An 18,110-nucleotide genomic window follows, 5' to 3' on the forward strand; every position below is an offset into this window, starting at 1 on the left:
TTTCCCGGAAGATAAAAAGTTCTAGTTCAATTCAAAATTTTCTCAACGAAGTGAATCTTACTTGTTTTCTCAACGAAGTAATACCATACTTGTGAATATTTTCCCGGAAGATAAAAAGTTCTAGTTCAATTCAAAATTTTCGCCTCCTGGATAAATAAAAAAGACATTTCATTCAAGAAATTATGACAAATTCTAAGTAAGTAACAAACTGTTTCTTGAATCCTCCTCCTGAATGCACAATACAGTTATTTCATTTAAGAAATTACGAAAAAATTATAAGCAAGTAACAAACTCTTTCTTGAATACACCTCGTGGATACACAATGCAGAAATTTCATTTAAGAAATCATCAAAAATTGTAAGTAAATAGCAAATTCTTTCTCGAATTCGCCTCCTGGATCTATAAAAAAGACATTTCATTCAAGAAATTATGACAAAATTCTAAGTAAGTAACAAACTCTTTCTTGAAGTTACCTCATTGATACAAAGTTCAGAAATTTCATTTAAGAAATTATGAAAAAATTGTGAGCAAGTAACAAACTCTTTCCTGAAGTCACCTCGTGGATACACAATCCAGAAATTTCATAAAAGAAATTGTAAAAAAATTTTAAGTAAGTAGCAAATTCTTTCTTGAATTCACCTGCTGGATAAACAAAAAGACATTTCATTCAAGAAATTATAACAAAATTCCAAGTAAGTAACAAACTCATTATTGTTTTCACTACTTAGATACACGATGTAGAAATTTAATTCAAGAAATTATGAAAAAATTCACAGTAAGTAACAATTTCTTTCTTGAAGTCAACTCTTGGATACACAATACGGAAATTTCATTCAATAAATTATGAAAAAATTATCATAAATTGTAAGTAAGTAGCAAATTCTTTCTTGAATTCGCCTCATGGATAAACAAAAAAGTCATTTCATTCAAGAAATTATGACAAAATTCTAAATAAGTAACAAATCCTTTCTTGAAGTTACCTCATGGATACACAACGCTTTACTGTTTTCACGACTTAGATACACGATGTATAAATTTAATTCAATAAATTAAAATAAAGAGAAAGTAAGTAACAAACTCTTTATTGATTTTCATCTCTTGGATACAAAAAAAAAGACATTTCATTCAAGAAATTATGACAAAATTCTAAGTAAGTAAAAAACTCATTCTTGAATTCACTGTTTACATGCACAATACAGAAATTTCATTCTATGGGACCTCTACACGTGATTAAACACGTTTTGAAACTACATGCTATTTGCTTGCCTTTCCTTGGCACCTTTCCTAACTAGCGGGGATTCCCCAATGGTTCCTACACATTGCAAAAAAAAGTGACGTCTCTGTGTCGTCTCTGTATCGTCTCTGTGATGACACACACACATCGAGACGAGACACGCACAGACACGACACACAAACAGAGTCATAGTGAGAGAGATATCCAAAAAGTTGGGGTGATCTAGGTTCACTTAGTGGGGCGCGCCACTCTAAGTGAACCTAGATCAACCCAACTTTTTGGATATCTCTTCTGTTCTTTGGAAAGAATTTGCTACTTACTTACAATTTTTTATAATTTCTTAAATGAAATTTCTGCATTGTGTATCCAAGAGGTGTATTCAAGAAAGAGTTTGTTACTGGTTTACAATTTTTTAGTAATTTCTTAAATGAAATATATGTATTGTGCATTCAGGAGGAGGATTCAAGAAACAGTTTATTACCTACTTAGAATTTGTCATAATTTCTTGAATGAAATGTCTTTTTTATTTATCCAGGAGGCGAAAATTTTGAATTGAACTAGAACTTTCTATCTTCCGGGAAAATATTCACAAGTATGGTATTACTTTTTCTATCTTCCACCGAAAAATTTAGAATTGAACTCTAAATTTCTTTATATATGCGTAAAATAAAGAACTTAAGTGGAAGAGTTTTGTTTTCTCCGGAGAACTTAAAATTGAATTGTGTTCTCTGGTAAAATTCAGTAGAGAACTTGAAATTTTCTTCACTTCATTGAGAAAATTTTTAATTGAACTAGAACTTTTTTATCTTCCGTGAAAATATTCACAAGTATGGTAGTACTTTTTCTATCTTCCACCGAAAAATTTAGAATTGAACTTTAAATTTCTTTATGTCTGTGAAATTAAGAACTGAAGTGGAAGATTTTTATTTGGGCTGGTGAAATTAGAATTGAATTGTGTTCTTTGGTAAAATTCAGAAGAGAACTTGAATTCTTCTTCACTTCGTTGAGAAAATTTTGAATTGAACTAGAACTTTTTATCCTCCGGGAAAATATTCACAAGTATGATATTACTTTTCCTATCTTCCATTGAAAAATTTAGAATTGAACTTTAAATTTCTTTATGTCTTTGTGAAATATAGAACTTAAGTGGAAGATTTTATTTTTCATCTAGAAAAATTAGAATTGAACTGTGTTCTTTGTTATAAGTCAGTAGAGAACCTGAACTTTTCTTCACTTCATTGAGAAAATTTAATATTGAACAAGAACTTTTTATTTTCCAGGAAAATATTCACAAGTATGGTATTACTTTTGCTATCTTCCACCAAAAAATTTAGAATTGACCTTTGAATTTCTTTATGTCTTTGTGAAATAAATAACTGAAGTGGAAGTTTTTTATTTTCTCTGATGAAATTAGAATTGAATTGTGTTCTTTGGTAAAATTCAGAAGAGAACTTGAATTCTTGTTCACTTCGTTGAGAAAATTTTAAATTGAACTAGAACTTTTTATCTACCGTGAAAATATTCATAAGTATGGTATTACTTTTTCTATCTTCCACTGAAAAATTTAGAATTGAACTTTAAATTTCTTTATGTCTTTGTGAAATAAAGAACTTAAGTGGAAGATTTTTATTTTCTCTGGTGAAATTAGAATTGAATTGTGTTCTTTGGTAAAATTCAGTAGAGAACTTGAATTCTTCTTCACTTCGTTGATAAAATTTTGAATTGAACTAGAACTTTTTATCTTCCGTGAAAATATTCACAAGTATGGTATTACTTTTACTATCTTCCATCAAAAAATTTAGAATTGAACTATAAATTTCTTTATGTCTTTGTAAAATAAAGAACTTAAGTGGAAGATTTTTGTTTTCTCTGGAAAAATTAGAATTGAATTGTGTTCTTTGGTAAAATTCAGTAGAGAACTTGAACTTTTCTTCACTTCATTGAGAAAATTTTAAATTGAACTAGAACTTTTTTATCTTTCGTGAAAATATTCACAAGTATGGTATTACTTTTTCTATCTTCGACCGAAAAATTTAGAATTGAACTTTAAAATTCTTTATGTCTTTGTGAAATAAAGAACTGAAGTGGAAGTTTTTTATTTTCTCTGGTGAAATTAGAATTGAATTGTGTTCTTTGGTAAAATTCAGAAGAGAACTTGAATTCTTCTTCACTTCATTGAGAAAATTTTAAATTGAACTAGAATTTTTTATCTTCGGGGAAAATATTCACAAGTATGGTATTACTTTTTCTATCTTCCACTGAAAAATTTAGAATTGAACTTTAAATTTCTTTATGTCTTTGTGAAATAAAGAACTTAAGTGGAAGATTTTTATTTTCTCTGGATAAATTAGAATTGAATTGTTTTCTTTGGTAAAATTCAGTAGGGAACTTGAACTTTTCTTCACTTCGTTGAGAAAATTTAAAATTGAACTAGAACTTTTTATCTTCCGTGAAAATATTCACAAGTATGGTATTAATTTTTCTATCTTCCACTGAAAAATTTAGAATTGAACTTTAAATTTATTTATGTCTTTGTGAAATAAAGAACTTAAGTGGAAGATTTTTATTTTCTCTGGATAAATTAGAATTGAATTGTGTTCTTTGGTAAAATTCAGTAGGGAACTTGAACTATCCTTGACTTCGTTGAGAAAATTTTGAATTGAACTTTAAATTTTCTCATCTCTTTGAGAAAAGTCGGAACTGAATTTAAGAAAATTTAGAATTAAAGTGAAACTTTCTATCTTCATAGAAAATAATCACAATAATAGTATAACTTTTCCTATCGTCTATGGAAAAATTAGAACTGAACTTTAAATTTTTTATGTCTTGGTGAACTTAAAACTGACGTGGAAGCTTCACCTACGAAATACTAAGAAACCTTTGCTCAGAAAAGTCTGAAATATCCAACTACTCATCCCAAACTAGAAGTTTCAGACAACAAACACCTATGAGGGACTAAGAATCCTAGCTCTGAAAAGTCCACGTTTTGAAACTACATGCTATTTGCTTGCCTTTCCTTGGCACCTTTCCTAACTAGCGGGGATTCCCCAATGGTTCCTACACATTGCAAAAAAAAGTGACGTCTCTGTGTCGTCTCTGTATCGTCTCTGTGATGACACACACACATCGAGACGAGACACGCACAGACACGACACACAAACAGAGTCATAGTGAGAGAGATATCCAAAAAGTTGGGTTGATCTTGGTTCACTTAGAGTGGCGCGCCACTCTAAGTGAACCTAGATCAACCCAACTTTTTGGATATCTCTTCTGTTCTTTGGAAAGAATTTGCTACTTACTTACAATTTTTGATAATTTCTTAAATGAAATTTCTGCATTGTGTATCCACGAGGTGTATTCAAGAAAGAGTTTGTTACTTGCTTACAATTTTTTCGTAATTTCTTAAACGAAATATCTGTATTGTGCATTCAGGAGGAGGATTCAAGAAACAGTTTGTTACTTACTTAGAATTTGTCATAATTTCTTGAATGAAATGTCTTTTTTATTTATCCAGGAGGTGAAAATTTTGAATTGAACTAGAACTTTTTATCTTCCGGGAAAATATTCACAAGTATGGTATTACTTTTTCTATCTTCCACCGAAAAATTTAGAATTGAACTTTGAATTTCTTTATGTCTTTGTGAAATAAAGAACTGAAGTGGAAGATTTTTATTTTCTCTGGTGAAATTAGAATTGAATTATGTTCTTTGGTAAAATTCAGAAGAGAACTTGAATTCTTCTTCACTTCGTTGAGAAAATTTTAAATTGAACTAGAACTTTTTATCTTCCGGGAAAATATTCACAAGTATGGTATTACTTTTTCTATCTTCCACTGAAAAATTTAGAATTGAACTTTAAATTTCTTTAGTCTTTGTGAAATAAAGAACTTAAGTGGAAGATTTTTATTTTCTCTGGTGAAATTAGAATTGAATTGTGTTCTTTGGTAAAATTCAGAAGAGAACTTGAATTCTTCACCACTTCGTTGAGAAAATTTTAAATTGAACTAGAACTTTTTATCTTCCGGGAAAATATTCACAAGTATGGTATTACTTTTCCTATCTTCCATCGAAAAATTTAGAATTGAACTCTAAATTTCTTTATGTCTGTAAAATAAAGAACTTAAGTGGAAGATTTTTGTTTTCTCTGGAAAAATTAGAATTGAATTGCGTTCTTTGGTAAAATTCAGTAGAGAACTTGAACTTTTCTTCACTTCATTGAGAAAATTTTAAATCGAACTAGAACTTTTTTATCTTCCGTGAAAATATTCAAAAGTATGGTATTACTTTTTCTATCTTCCACTAAAAAATTTAGAATTGAACTTTGACTTTCTTTATGTCTTTGTGAAATAAAGAACTGAAGTGGAATTTTTTTTTTTCTCTGGTGAAATTAGAATTGAATTGTGTTCTTTGGTAAAATTCAGAAGAGAACTTGAATTCTTCTTCACTTCGTTGAGAAAATTTAAAATTGAACTAGAACTTTTTATCTTCTGGGAAAATATTCACAAGTATGGTATTACTTTTTCTATCTTCCACTGAAAAATTTAGAATTGAACTTTAAATTTCTTTATGTCTTTGTGAAATAAAGAACTTAAGTGGAATATTTTTATTTTATCTGGATAAATTAGAATTGAATTGTGTTCTTTGGTAAAATTCAGTAGGGAACTTGAACTTTTCTTCACTTCCTTGAGAAAATTTAAAATTTAACTAGAACTTTTTATCTTCCGTGAAAATATTCACAAGTATGGTATTACTTTTTCTATCTTCCACTGAAAAATTTAGAATTGAACTTTAAATTTCTTTATGTCTTTGTGAAATAAAGAACTTAAGTGGAAGATTTTTATTTTCTCTGGGTAAATTAGAATTGAATTGTGTTCTTTGGTAAAATTCGGTAGGGAACTTGAACTTTCCTTGACTTCGTTGAGAAAATTTTGAATTGAACTTTAAATTTTCTCATCTCTTTGAGAAAAGTCGGAACTGAATTTAAGAAAATTTAGAATTAAAGTGAAACTTTCTATCTTCATAGAAAATTATCACAATAATAGTATAACTTTTCATATCTTCTATGGAAAAATTAGAACTGAACTTTAAATTTTTTATGTCTTTGTGAACTTAAAACTGACGTGGAAGCTTCACCTACGAAATACTAAGAAACCTTAGCTCAGAAAAGTCTGAAATATCCAACTACTCTTCCCAAACTAGAAGTTTCAGACAACAAACACCTATGAGGGACTAGGAATCCTAGCTCTGAAAAGTCCAAAAAGCAAACTACACCTGCCAAACCATAATTTTCTGAAAGCACACACCTATGAAATGCTAAGAAATCTAACTCAGAAAAGTCAAAAATAGCAAACCACTCATTCCCAAATCATAGGTTTCAGTCAACACACACCAACGAAAGGCTAAGAAATCCAGCTCAGAAAAGTCAAAAAATAGCAACCCACACATCCCAAATCATAGGTTTCAGACACCACATACCTAAGAAAGACTAAGAAATCTGTTTATTAAAAGTCGGAAATAGCAAATTACATACCTCAAATCATAAGTTTCAGACAACACACACCTATGAAATACTAAGAAACCTTAGCTCAGAAAAGCTTGAAATAGCAAACTATTCATCCCAAACTATAGGTTTCAGACAACAAACACCTATGAGGGCCTGTTTCACCGAAATAATTCCCTAAAATAATAATTTGTTCTGAAAAGATATAATAAAGCCTTTAAAAGTATTATAATGGAGGCTCGGGAGTGTTTGGGGCGCCGGGGGCTCCTTGGGTAGCATTGAGACCTTGGGAGGCCGGGGGGGTTCCTTGGGGGTGGGGGGGGGGTATCGGAGCCCTTTGGGGTTGCGGTAAGGGGACCTCACAACACTGTTCAAATGGAACTTGTGTATTATAACGACCACAGAGTTTCACCCTCAAGTCCTCTTCTAAAATCATCTCTTAAAATGTCTCTAACTGTTTCACCGAAATAATTGCCTAAAATAATAATTTGTTCTGAAAAGATATAATAAAGCCTTAAAAAGTATTATAATGGGGGACTCAGGAGGCATCGGGGCGCCGGGGGTCCTTTGGGGGTCCAGAGAACCTTTGCTGTCCGGGGGCTTCCTTCGGGGTTGGGGTGGGGGGATCGGAGCCCTTTGGGGTTGTGGTAAGGGACCTCACAACACCGTTCAAATGGAACTTGTGTATTATAACGACCACAGAGTTTCACCGAAATAATTCCCTAAAATAATAATTTGTTCTGAAAAGATATAATAAAGCCTTAAAAAGTATTATAATGGGGGACTCAGGAGGCATCAGGGCGCCGGGGGTCCTTTGGGGGTCCAGAGAACCTTTGCTGTCCTGGGGATTCCTTCGGGGTTGGGGTGGGGGGATCGGAGCCCTTTGGGGTTGTGGTAAGGGACCTCACAACCCTCTTAAAATGTCTCTAACTGTTTCACCGAAATAATTCCCTAAAATAATAATTTGTTCTGAAAAGATATAATAAAGCCTTAAAAAGTATTATAATGGGGGACTCAGGAGGCATCGGGGCGCCGGGGGTCCTTTGGGGGTCCAGAGAACCTTTGCTGTCCGGGGGCTTCCTTCGGGGTGGGGGGGGGGGGATCGGAGCCCTTTGGGGTTCTGGTAAGGGACCTCACAACACCGTTCAAATGGAACTTGTGTATTATAACGACCACAGAGTTTCACCCTCAATTCCTTTTCTAAAATCATCTCTTAAAATATCTCTAACTGTTTCACCGAAATAATTGGCTAAAATAATAATTTGTTCTGAAAAGATATAATAAAGCCTTAAAAAGTATTATAATGGGGGACTCAGGAGGCATCGGGGCGCCGGGGGTCCTTTGGGGGTCCAGAGAACCTTTGCTGTCCGGGGGCTTCCTTCGGGGTTGGGGTGGGGGGATCGGAGCCCTTTGGGGTTCTGGTAAGGGACCTCACAACACCGTTCAAATGGAACTTGTGTATTATAAAGACCACAGAGTTTCACCGAAATAATTCCCTAAAATAATAATTTGTTCTGAAAAGATATAATAAAGCCTTAAAAAGTATTATAATGGGGGAATCAGGAGGCATCGGGGCGCCGGGGGTCCTTTGGGGGTCCAGAAAACCTTTGCTGTCCGGGGGCTTCCTTCGGGGTTGGGGTGGGGGGATCGGAGCCCTTTGGGGTTGTGGTAAGGGACCTCACAACCCTCTTAAAATGTCTCTAACTGTTTCACCGAAATAAGTCCCTAAAATAATAATTTGTTCTGAAAAGATATAATCAAGCCTTAAAAAGTATTATAATGGAGGCTCAGGAGTCTTTGGGGTGCCGGGTGGTCACACAAAATCAGAAAAAATGTTCAATGTTCCTTTAGTAGCTATGCAATTAGATTAAAAATGAAGATATTTATGCAGAGTTTCAGGTAGCTATGGCTAAGTTTGCTAAAAGACCTGTTATTTTCTTGCGAAAACACTCAAAATCAGAACAAATAACTGAACCCCCCATGTAACTGAACCCCTGTATAACCGAAACCCCGTACAACTGAACCCCTGTATAACCGAAACCCTGTACAACTGAACCTCCGTGCTACTCGACCCCATTTAACTAATCCCCGTGTAACTGAACCCTCGTGCAACTCAACTCCCTCAAAACACTTTTCAGCCATTTCTTGTTAATTTTTTTTATTTCTAAACTATTTAAAATTGACAGCACTGTGCAAATCATCACTTGTGTATTATACAGACCATATCGGAGAGGTAAAGCTAGGTCAAGTCACAATGTCATTCTATCGTTACTTTTCAATTAAGCTATTGAATACCTTCTACCAATGTCTCTTGTAGGCGTCAAATCTATTAAGTATCTGAGCATATTCTTTGTATTGTTGATGCAAGCATCCCATTCTTTAATTACCCGTGAGGAATTCTTAACCATCGCAATACCTTTACGCAAATACCTTTTTGCAAAAAATTCGCAAATCTCGTAAACTAAAGAAGTAATTACCCTTTTCAAAAACATTAGTCCTTCTATTAATGAACCCATGAAACGAAACCAGTCTGATTGCATCACACAATCTCGCTCCTATTTCCAAAAATGTAATGCATTTATCTTTCGTAGTAATAGGTTTAAAAAACTATTAGCAAAGTTTAAAAAAAAAAACCTACTAATCAACTTACAGATGAATGACCACGGATTTAACCTAAAAAAAAACTTGTAGATCATGAACTAGAAATCTACGTCAGAAACACTTGTCCTTAAATTGCGTAAATCTCTTGGCAAAGGTGTAATGACCTGTAGAATAGGACTACCAGAAAAACCTGTTTGGTACGGGGGCCCCATAGAATCCAGACGAGCATCTCTACTTGTAAAAGCTCTGAGCTCTGTCTTTCTACTCCCCCTCCAGCTAATCCCTATAATCCATCGAGTTCTTGCCCTGCTCTTGCCAGAAAGGGTGCTATAAGCACTTAGTATAGTGTTGTGTGGATACACATCTGTATTAATCTTCCCCTCCAAACTCCTGACATCTCTTTACCTACCTGTGGGTCGAGGGGAAATTTCTTCTTCTAATATTTTATCAAAGAAGCTTTAGGGGTAATTGGCAGAAATTATCCCCATTTGTACTTCATACCCCCTTCATAAAATTTTTCGACACCATACCCTCACATAAAATGTTGGCGTTGTTTTTTTACAACCTTCCCAGAGAATAAATTTTTATCCACTGATCTTAGTTTGATGCCTTAAATCAAAATCAAGTAGACAGCTTACAAATAGACTTAAAGTTCATTGATTTATCAGAGTTCCTAAAAGCTTTCAAATAATCCGATAAAATGTCAAACTCTTTGAAGGCGTTCTGTTTTTTCTTAAGTAGTCTAATTTAATCTTGGAGCAGTTGTGTAATAGAAATCCCTTCTTTCACAACGACTTCGTGGATTAAGAATATGGTCCGGCTTAACTCTAATTTTAAAGTCACAGGTGAACTTAATTCCATGTCTTAGGGTAGAGGTAGGAAAAATTGAGGACTTGGAGATCGTTTTGTTTACAATAAAAAGTGGTAAGCAACTGCTTGTCAGAGTTTGTGTGACCACAATTTTCTTCGTTCTTCCCTAGCGAGAGACCCTTCGGATCAATTTGAAGGTAAATGTAAAAGAAGTGTCCCCATAAAAGAATGAAAGTTTGGTTAAATGACGAGGTATTGCACAAATTTTTGTCTTAAATCACTAATACATCTCGGATATCATTCCAAGGATAAGGAAAGAGATACTGAGACAGACGAGAGAAATACCCAATCTAGATCAAATTTTGCGTTATTATGGTGGCAGCAGATTTCAAATTCAGTATGAGGCCACAATTGGGTTGAAATCTGAACGTACCGTCGGGTGGAAGTTATCCTTTAAAAGTTTTTTTTTTAATTAACCTAGACATAACCATTTACCTACATATAACCATTATATAATCGTAATTTTTTAAATTACCATTACATAACCAACATACTGATTCCTCATTTAAAAAAGAAACGTGAAATTCCATGGAGTTGTAATACAAATAAGCTGGCACATAACTAGGCTTAAATTCATGGATGGTTCGAGCTTAAGGGTTAATTTCAATGCAGTATCTTATTTATTGCTAGCCACCAGATTATGCTATACGCAGTTTCCATGGGTCTTCTCTTCATGTGAATTTTTTTATTGCTCTTTCCTCCACGTGAAATGTGGTTTGTCCCAACTTTCCCAAAGCCCTGTTTACACGTGTGCTTAGCTAGATATTAATTCCACGACGCTATATATTATTTTCACGGCACTGGACCTATCAGCATCGCTTATAAAAGAGAAAATAAATTATAATTGGTCAAAAAAATGAGTAGGCTTAGCCATAGACAGAGACGCGTACTGAATTATTTTTATTTTTTCGGGGGGAGGGGGGGGGCACCAACTAAAATTGGGCTCCCTCGTCGTTATTTTTCATCCCTCCACTGTGCAATTGGTGATACTTTTGACCTTCTAGGGGAGAGGGCACGTGTCCCTAAAACCACCCTCTGGATCCACCCCTGGCCGTAGATGTCTAGCTAAGTAGCCTACACATCAGTTGGACTTAATATAATTTTGCCGACAGCTGAAGTCTAGTAATCTTAGGTTTTTATTTTACTTAGAAATTCGCAACTTTTGAAAAAATATTTGTAACCTTCGATTGAATTGAAAAGTACTCATCCACTCTTGCCTAATAGTAAAAATATTGAAAAATAGAAGAAATTATATCCCTTATCAACCCTAGTCTTCTAAAATGAAAATACATTCCCTGCAGACACATATTTCGAGCTATCACAGCTTAATCTCCGTCAAGTACTTCCATTAATTAGTATTTACTAAAATTATTTGTTTTGATGATATTAACAAATTATTTGTCAATAATTGATATTAATGTTGATATCGAAAATGATCGATTTTGGTTGGTTGATCATGAAAAGGCGCTTGGAAATATAATAAAACATAAAATCGCGAAGAAAACGAGAACAATTAACAGTCAGTGAAAAAAAAACGAAAAACTATGCAAATATTTCGGTCAAGACCTCCGCTTGACCGTCCTCAGTGCAGAATAAAACTGATAAAAATATAAAAACCTAACCTTAAAATAAAAACACCAAACTTTATAATTTGTCAGTTTTATTCTGCACTGAGGACGGTCAAGCGGAGGTCTTGACCGAAATATTTGCATAGTTTTTCGGTGTTTTCACTGGCTGTTAATTGTCCTCGTTTTCTTCGCGATTTTATGTTTTATCATGATTAGCAAGTGTGGTCTCAGAAATTATATACTTGGAAATATACTTAAGTACTCAAGATTGCAGCGCTCCTGCGGTAGCCTCTTGTACCCTTAAGTAAGGAAACTTAAGGGCTACAAGAGGAATAGTAAAAAAAATAATTGAAAAGGGCTTTGTTGTACTCTTGAGTTTTGATTTTTGGCAGAGGTATGGTCGAAGGTATACAGTCATTTTCACTTTTGGTATTTCTTTCAACTTAGCGTGAGAAAAGACAAAGAGAATTGACAGAAAAGACGGGAAATATATAATTTGGGCTATAGGCCTATATTTGTACAAGAAGGGTTGGGGTAAAGTATTTGGACAGTGTGAAGTCAAAAAACAATTCTTACTTTATAATATCAGAATAATTGTAGCTAACACATTTTGTATGCAGACCCGCTGTACTTTATCCCTCCCCTAATGTGCAAATATATAGCCCAAATTTGTTTTTAAAGTATTGTATTTTTATCATACTTAGGTATATTTTATTAGGATCAACCTAACTTCACTTCTTGAGCGGTAGGGGGTATATCATACAAGTACCTTCATTTCTTCTTTCTATATTTTTTTTTGTTCTTGACAAAATTACACTTGTTTTTCAATTCTGGCTCTTGTTCAAATCGTTTTCGCTCAGTAAATTCCTATAAGAAAGGGTAGCCTAAATATGTTCCAATTAACGGTCGCAGTCCCCTCGTCACTCTATGTTCATGTTAGGCTCCCTTCGCCCTAATAAGTCGTCCAGGGAGGTCTATAGCCTACTAATTGCAGCAGCAATTTTCAGCTACAGTTGTTACCTGTTTATTCATTCCACACAGCCTAACGCCAGAGAAAGACAGAAGAAAGTATCGACTCGTTAGTACATTACTCCGAACTTGCGCTGTATTTGTTGAAATGTGGGAGTTCGGTTACTTCTTCTCCAAAAATGCCAGTATGTAGTGGTCACTCCATTATGGTGCGTTATATCCCGGTTGTGATAGCTGTGCTAAATATGGAGGTCGTACACTTTGAGCTTCTTAAATGTACTGAAACACGTTATGTTTCAATGTGAGATTGCAGATGGGATTGTTGGTTTATTGATCCATCGAATCTTATCGAAGAAACTGTGTATAAAGTTTTTTTTTTTCATTCTAAACCGAAGATTATATTATCTGCAACTCTTTTTGTAAGCGGATGATGAATGTTATTGACATAAGCCTGTAGTTGCATTTTTTTTTTATCGGAATTTGTGACGATATTTCATTGAAGACACAGTCTACTTCAAAATTTTTGGTTACATTCAAAAGCATGAAAGTATCATTTGCTCTGTGTGCAGTAGACAAATATAGATACATTTTTTTTCAATTTTCCCTTTTCCCTTAAAAATTATAGAAAAATTCTTTAATAGAATATGATTTATATGGTGAATTGGTGACTTTGGAAAGCTCAATTTATCTCTTAAGTAGACGTCCCATTCAGAACCATTTTAAGATGCGCAAACATACGCGCACTTCTAAAGATAAACAAGAAGATGAAACTCAGACCATCAAAAGATGGCACTCTTTTCATGCCTCAAGTGAGCGTCGTGCATCAGCCCAAAGTACTGAAGTACCGAATCGTTTGACATCCTCTGTCGTTGAATATAATAGAGGCACTTGCACTAGTAGGAGGGCTTCGAAAGGAAATTGTGAGGCTGGAAGCAAAAGTAATCAGTTTCTCTCACCTCCTCCGACCAACTCCCCGAAAAGGAGGTTTTCTATGTGGTGAGCTTATTGATTAGTAGGCTATAAATGTTCATTGTTTTGCGTCTATACTCCAAGACGACTGTTTTTGTTTAGAAGCGCTTTAAATCGACAGTAACAGTGTTACTCTTCTAAGGTGTAACTAATCCACAAAGGATCTTATAATATATAAAACTTGTTAAGCTTGGCTGAACAAACATTCTGAATCGATTGGCTAAATCTCCTTTTCCAGTTCGTGGCTGCTTATGATGGCTGTAAAGGTTTTTGTATCTTTCGACAAATGCATAATACTCTTTTCTTGCTATTCAAAAATGGTTCGATAGTATGAGACTTTGGCATGAAAACCAATTGTGTTATATTTCGGAAGCCGAGAATAAGCCTTCCTTTTACAGAGTTTTCCCCTCTTCTTATCAAAGAATAAAAAAAAAGATAAAATAAATTTTCGACGAACAGTGTTCAGACAACTCGAACTTTGGGCTTAAAAAAGGAAGCAGATACATACGTATTGTTCAATTTATTTAACAGTATATTTTCTTTTGTATTTTCGAAGCCGAAATTAAACGTTTCTTTTACAAAGGGATTTTGTTCTTCTTTTTTTCAGACAATTTGAATTGTATTCTTTTTGAAAAAAAGCTTTGAAGGAGAGTTCTGAAAAATTTCAAATAATAGGATTTTTGCTATCTTGTAAAGTCCTTGAAGTAGGTGAATTCGGAAATTAACCTAAAGTCTAAATTGTATCCTAGGAAGACCTTTTGAAATATTTGGCTCCCCTCATTTCCGATGAAAAGGGTACTGGCAAATGGTCTTGAATTTGAAGGACAATCCTAATTTGGTTTAAAATCCTATTCAAATCATAGGACGGTACTTACATGTTATAGCGAGCACACTGTAGTTCTTGATCTGAGTAAAACCGGTTTCTCTGTCTGCATTCGGAGATAATTAGCTTAGTTACTATACTGATACTTAGAATTACTATACTGATATATTTTAATTAAATATTTAATATATAAAGGTGATTAGGTTGGATATTTAATATAATGCGTTCTGGGCGGCCGGCTTTCCATAATTCTCTATTGCAGCTCCCACAGTTTTGTTAGTAAAGTATTATGTTTTCATCATATTTTGGTATATTTCATTTGGATTAACCTAAATTCACTTCTTGGGTATGGTCGCTATAACACTTAAGTGCTTTGGAACCTTGAAAAGATCTTTCTAGGTTCATAATTCAGGCTCTGGGTTCATTCCTGAAAGTTTTGTTTACAAAACTCCTAGTTTTCAAGATAGCAAGAAGCCCATCTTTTTCCAACAACTCTACCAACCATCATTCCAGTTCTGCAAAATTAAGAATATACTGAAAACATAACGAAAAATAACGAAAAAATACTTAAAGACGTTGGACCCTACCTCACTGGGCAAGATGCAATTACTATTTGCTAAGAGCCCTACAAATCTGAAACTGATGTTTGGTTTTTGGTGCAGAGCCTAAGTTTCTATCTTAGATTAAGTTAAACAAAAATTCCACAAAATAAGTTTTCAAAGAAAGTAAAGAGCTCCACTAAGCCAGAAATGAGCAGAAATAAATTTAAATAGCCTTCCAGGTGTAAAACTACCACAAATCACAATACAATAAATAAATAAAACCAAAAATGAACAGAAATTACAATAAATAACCAAGTCCAACTCAAAACAAGCAAAATTTACCATGATTAGGGCTGATAACCCCCATGTCTTCTCAAGACCAGAATATAGTTTGCACTTTACTGAAAAAAGAAAAACAAATGACCGTGGACTGTCAGTTTAATATAAATATACTGATATTTGTTCCTTACAGTTTTGATAATTTTTTATTTATTAAAGTAAAAAAGTGAAAACATCTAAAATGTATTTTGTTTTCAGTAAAGTGCAAAGTATGTTCTGGTTGGCTATTAAAATCAAATGAGCCCCTTTCGAAGTTTCTACGACAGCTCCGTCTATACGAAAAAAAAAATGAAATTACAATTTTTGCAGCGCAATTGCGCTGCCTATGATATATACGTATGAATCAGTTGACATTAGACCCTCAATGAACAAGCCAATCCCCATTTAGTTCACTAGCGCCATCATTAGTACACTAATAATTACTACATTAGCAGGATAAAATGTGTTCTAATTCGGGTATGTTTTAAGTTTGATGGCTTTGTCAAAAGTGGATTTCCTAGATTTTACATTACGTACGTTTCGTTAGTATGTACCATATGTACCGAATTTCCTAGAAAGTACTGTAAATACTTTCATGAATATGGCCTGTGAAGCAATAAGCGAATGCTAGAAGTGGAAGAAAAAAGCCATCGTTATGTATTTAATTCAGTTTTTGGCTTGACGGATCAAGTATCCAGTTTCATATGGTTTTGATGGTATCAAATTTCAAAAATACAGGTGTCTTTAAAAATTATAGTCTGTTTCTATTAGTTTCGTTTTTCACGCGAAATTTTTCAGCTCTATTGCTTTTGAAGTGTGCCCTTCCGTAGCTACTTATGATTCAGCTCTTAAATGATGAACGCCTTCTTTTTTTTGGGGGGGGGGGCTGCTCGTCTGTCTTTGCTGTTTATTTCGGTCAGATTTCTTTCTCTCTTTTCATATTAACGAAAAGGCACTGATTCTTGAGCCTGTTATTTGATGTGTGGAACTGGCAGTAGAATCCGTAAAATCCATCCTCGATGCCACAAAATGGGCATTCTTGACTGAAAGTGCCCTCGTATATATATATACACTATATTATAGCCATAAACGGGAAATATTATTCCCACTCAAGAATCAGTTGAAGACCTTTTTCGAAAAATTCTTTAGAATAGACATGCGAACATTAGGATATTAAGGACTCAAATATACTTTCAAGCATCTAATCCCTCTCAAACTTTGGGAGCACCCCCTGATATCTCGTTTTTTGGATATATGCAGTTTGGCCGTCCAGAATGAAGTAATCCTGCCTATTCACATGCAAAACCAAGTTTTGAGCAGTTGTAGTTTTAAGCTCATATTTAACAAGTTTTAAGCTCACATTTAGCAAGAACACATTTAGTGGCCTCGCGGACATGATCGGCCGCCTCAGTATGGCCGATATCTGCATAATGCTGTACCCGGACTCAAAACTAATGCTGTACTGAGAATGTACTTTCATTTTGAAGGACGACCTATACTTGTACCACAATTTATATAATTATCCAGTATGATCTTTCCCTATCTCACCCATTATAAAAACCCGGACCGAGGTGCGAGTGCTCCAGAGAACGTTTTTGCAGATATAAACATAAGCGGCATTATATCTTTTCACGGGCAGACAAAGAATAATCTCCTACGGAACAAGTACTGACAAAACCACTTGGCCGGCTCAACCAATAAGTGGACAATAAGTTCAGAAATAAGTGGGAGGAGCTTTTTGTTCGCACCGAGAATGAAGAGCCAGAAATCCTCTGCGGTAAACTTACTGGTATATTATATAAACTGTGACTTGTACGTAAAAATACTCTGCTATCCACCCCTACAAGAAACTGGAATGGCTAGGGAGATTTCTTTCTCCTTTCATATCGCTATAAAAAAAATTCTAATACTGTTTCTTGTTTTACAGTTTTGGGAAGAGGTCTTCTAGCAGCAACTCAGGACCCCGACGTGAGAATGAATGCCTTGTGCTTGAACCGTCTGAAATTTTAATTGTAAGTAACCAAATTTGTAATTTTCAACAGTTGGTATTGAGAAAAGTCATAGTTATTCCCCGAAAGGTGGTGTATTGCTGCAACTCAGAAGAAAAAAGGAAATCTGGTTTTTTTAGGCACTGATTCTTTGACATTCTCAACTGAAAGTAAAATCTCGAAGATGGTTGACAAAAACTAGAAACATTTAGAAAATGGGGTGCTACCATTTCATGTAACCGTCACAAGCACTAAACGTCATTTTGTCGACAAGGAAAATCCGTCATAACATCGACAGTCATAACATCAACACGTCAGGACATCGACAGTCACAATTGCTACCCGTCAGAACGCCGACAGTCATAACATCGACACGTCAGGACATCGAAAAAAAAAATTATTAGTTTATATAATAGTAATAAGTATATAATAGTTTAGAAACAAATTTCGCCTATATCAGGGGGGTTTCGCACATCAGGGGGGTGGGGGTAAAGCGTAGCATATATTAAATGCATAACCTAACCTAACCTTGGTACCTTTCCCCCCTAAACCCCAAAAAATTTAAGTTTTAAAATTTTAGATGTTATGACGGATCTTGTCGATATCGTTCTGACGGGTAGCGATTGTGACTGTCGATGTCCTGACGTGTCGATGTTACGACTGTCGATATCCTGACGTGTCGATGTTATGATGGATTTTGTCGATGTCCTGACGGTAGTGGTCCTGACG

The 18,110-nt window shown here is 34.4% G+C and overlaps 1 protein-coding gene across 1 annotated transcript in view; it reads left to right on the forward strand.

Moving 5' to 3' along the window:
- Positions 1 to 18,110, forward strand: part of LOC148945625 (rap guanine nucleotide exchange factor-like) — a 118,885-nt gene that overhangs the window by 82,382 nt on the left and 18,393 nt on the right. Inside the window, exon 5 of the mRNA XM_089099105.1 lies at positions 17,321 to 17,405. Within this exon, the coding sequence (XP_088955231.1) occupies positions 17,321 to 17,405 (85 nt within the window). The remainder of the gene's footprint in view (positions 1 to 17,320; positions 17,406 to 18,110) is intronic.

Source organism: Artemia sp. Qi Xiang Cuo, chromosome 13, assembly GCF_049724085.1.
Source record: "Artemia sp. Qi Xiang Cuo chromosome 13, ASM4972408v1, whole genome shotgun sequence".
NCBI lineage: Eukaryota > Metazoa > Arthropoda > Branchiopoda > Anostraca > Artemiidae > Artemia > Artemia sp. Qi Xiang Cuo.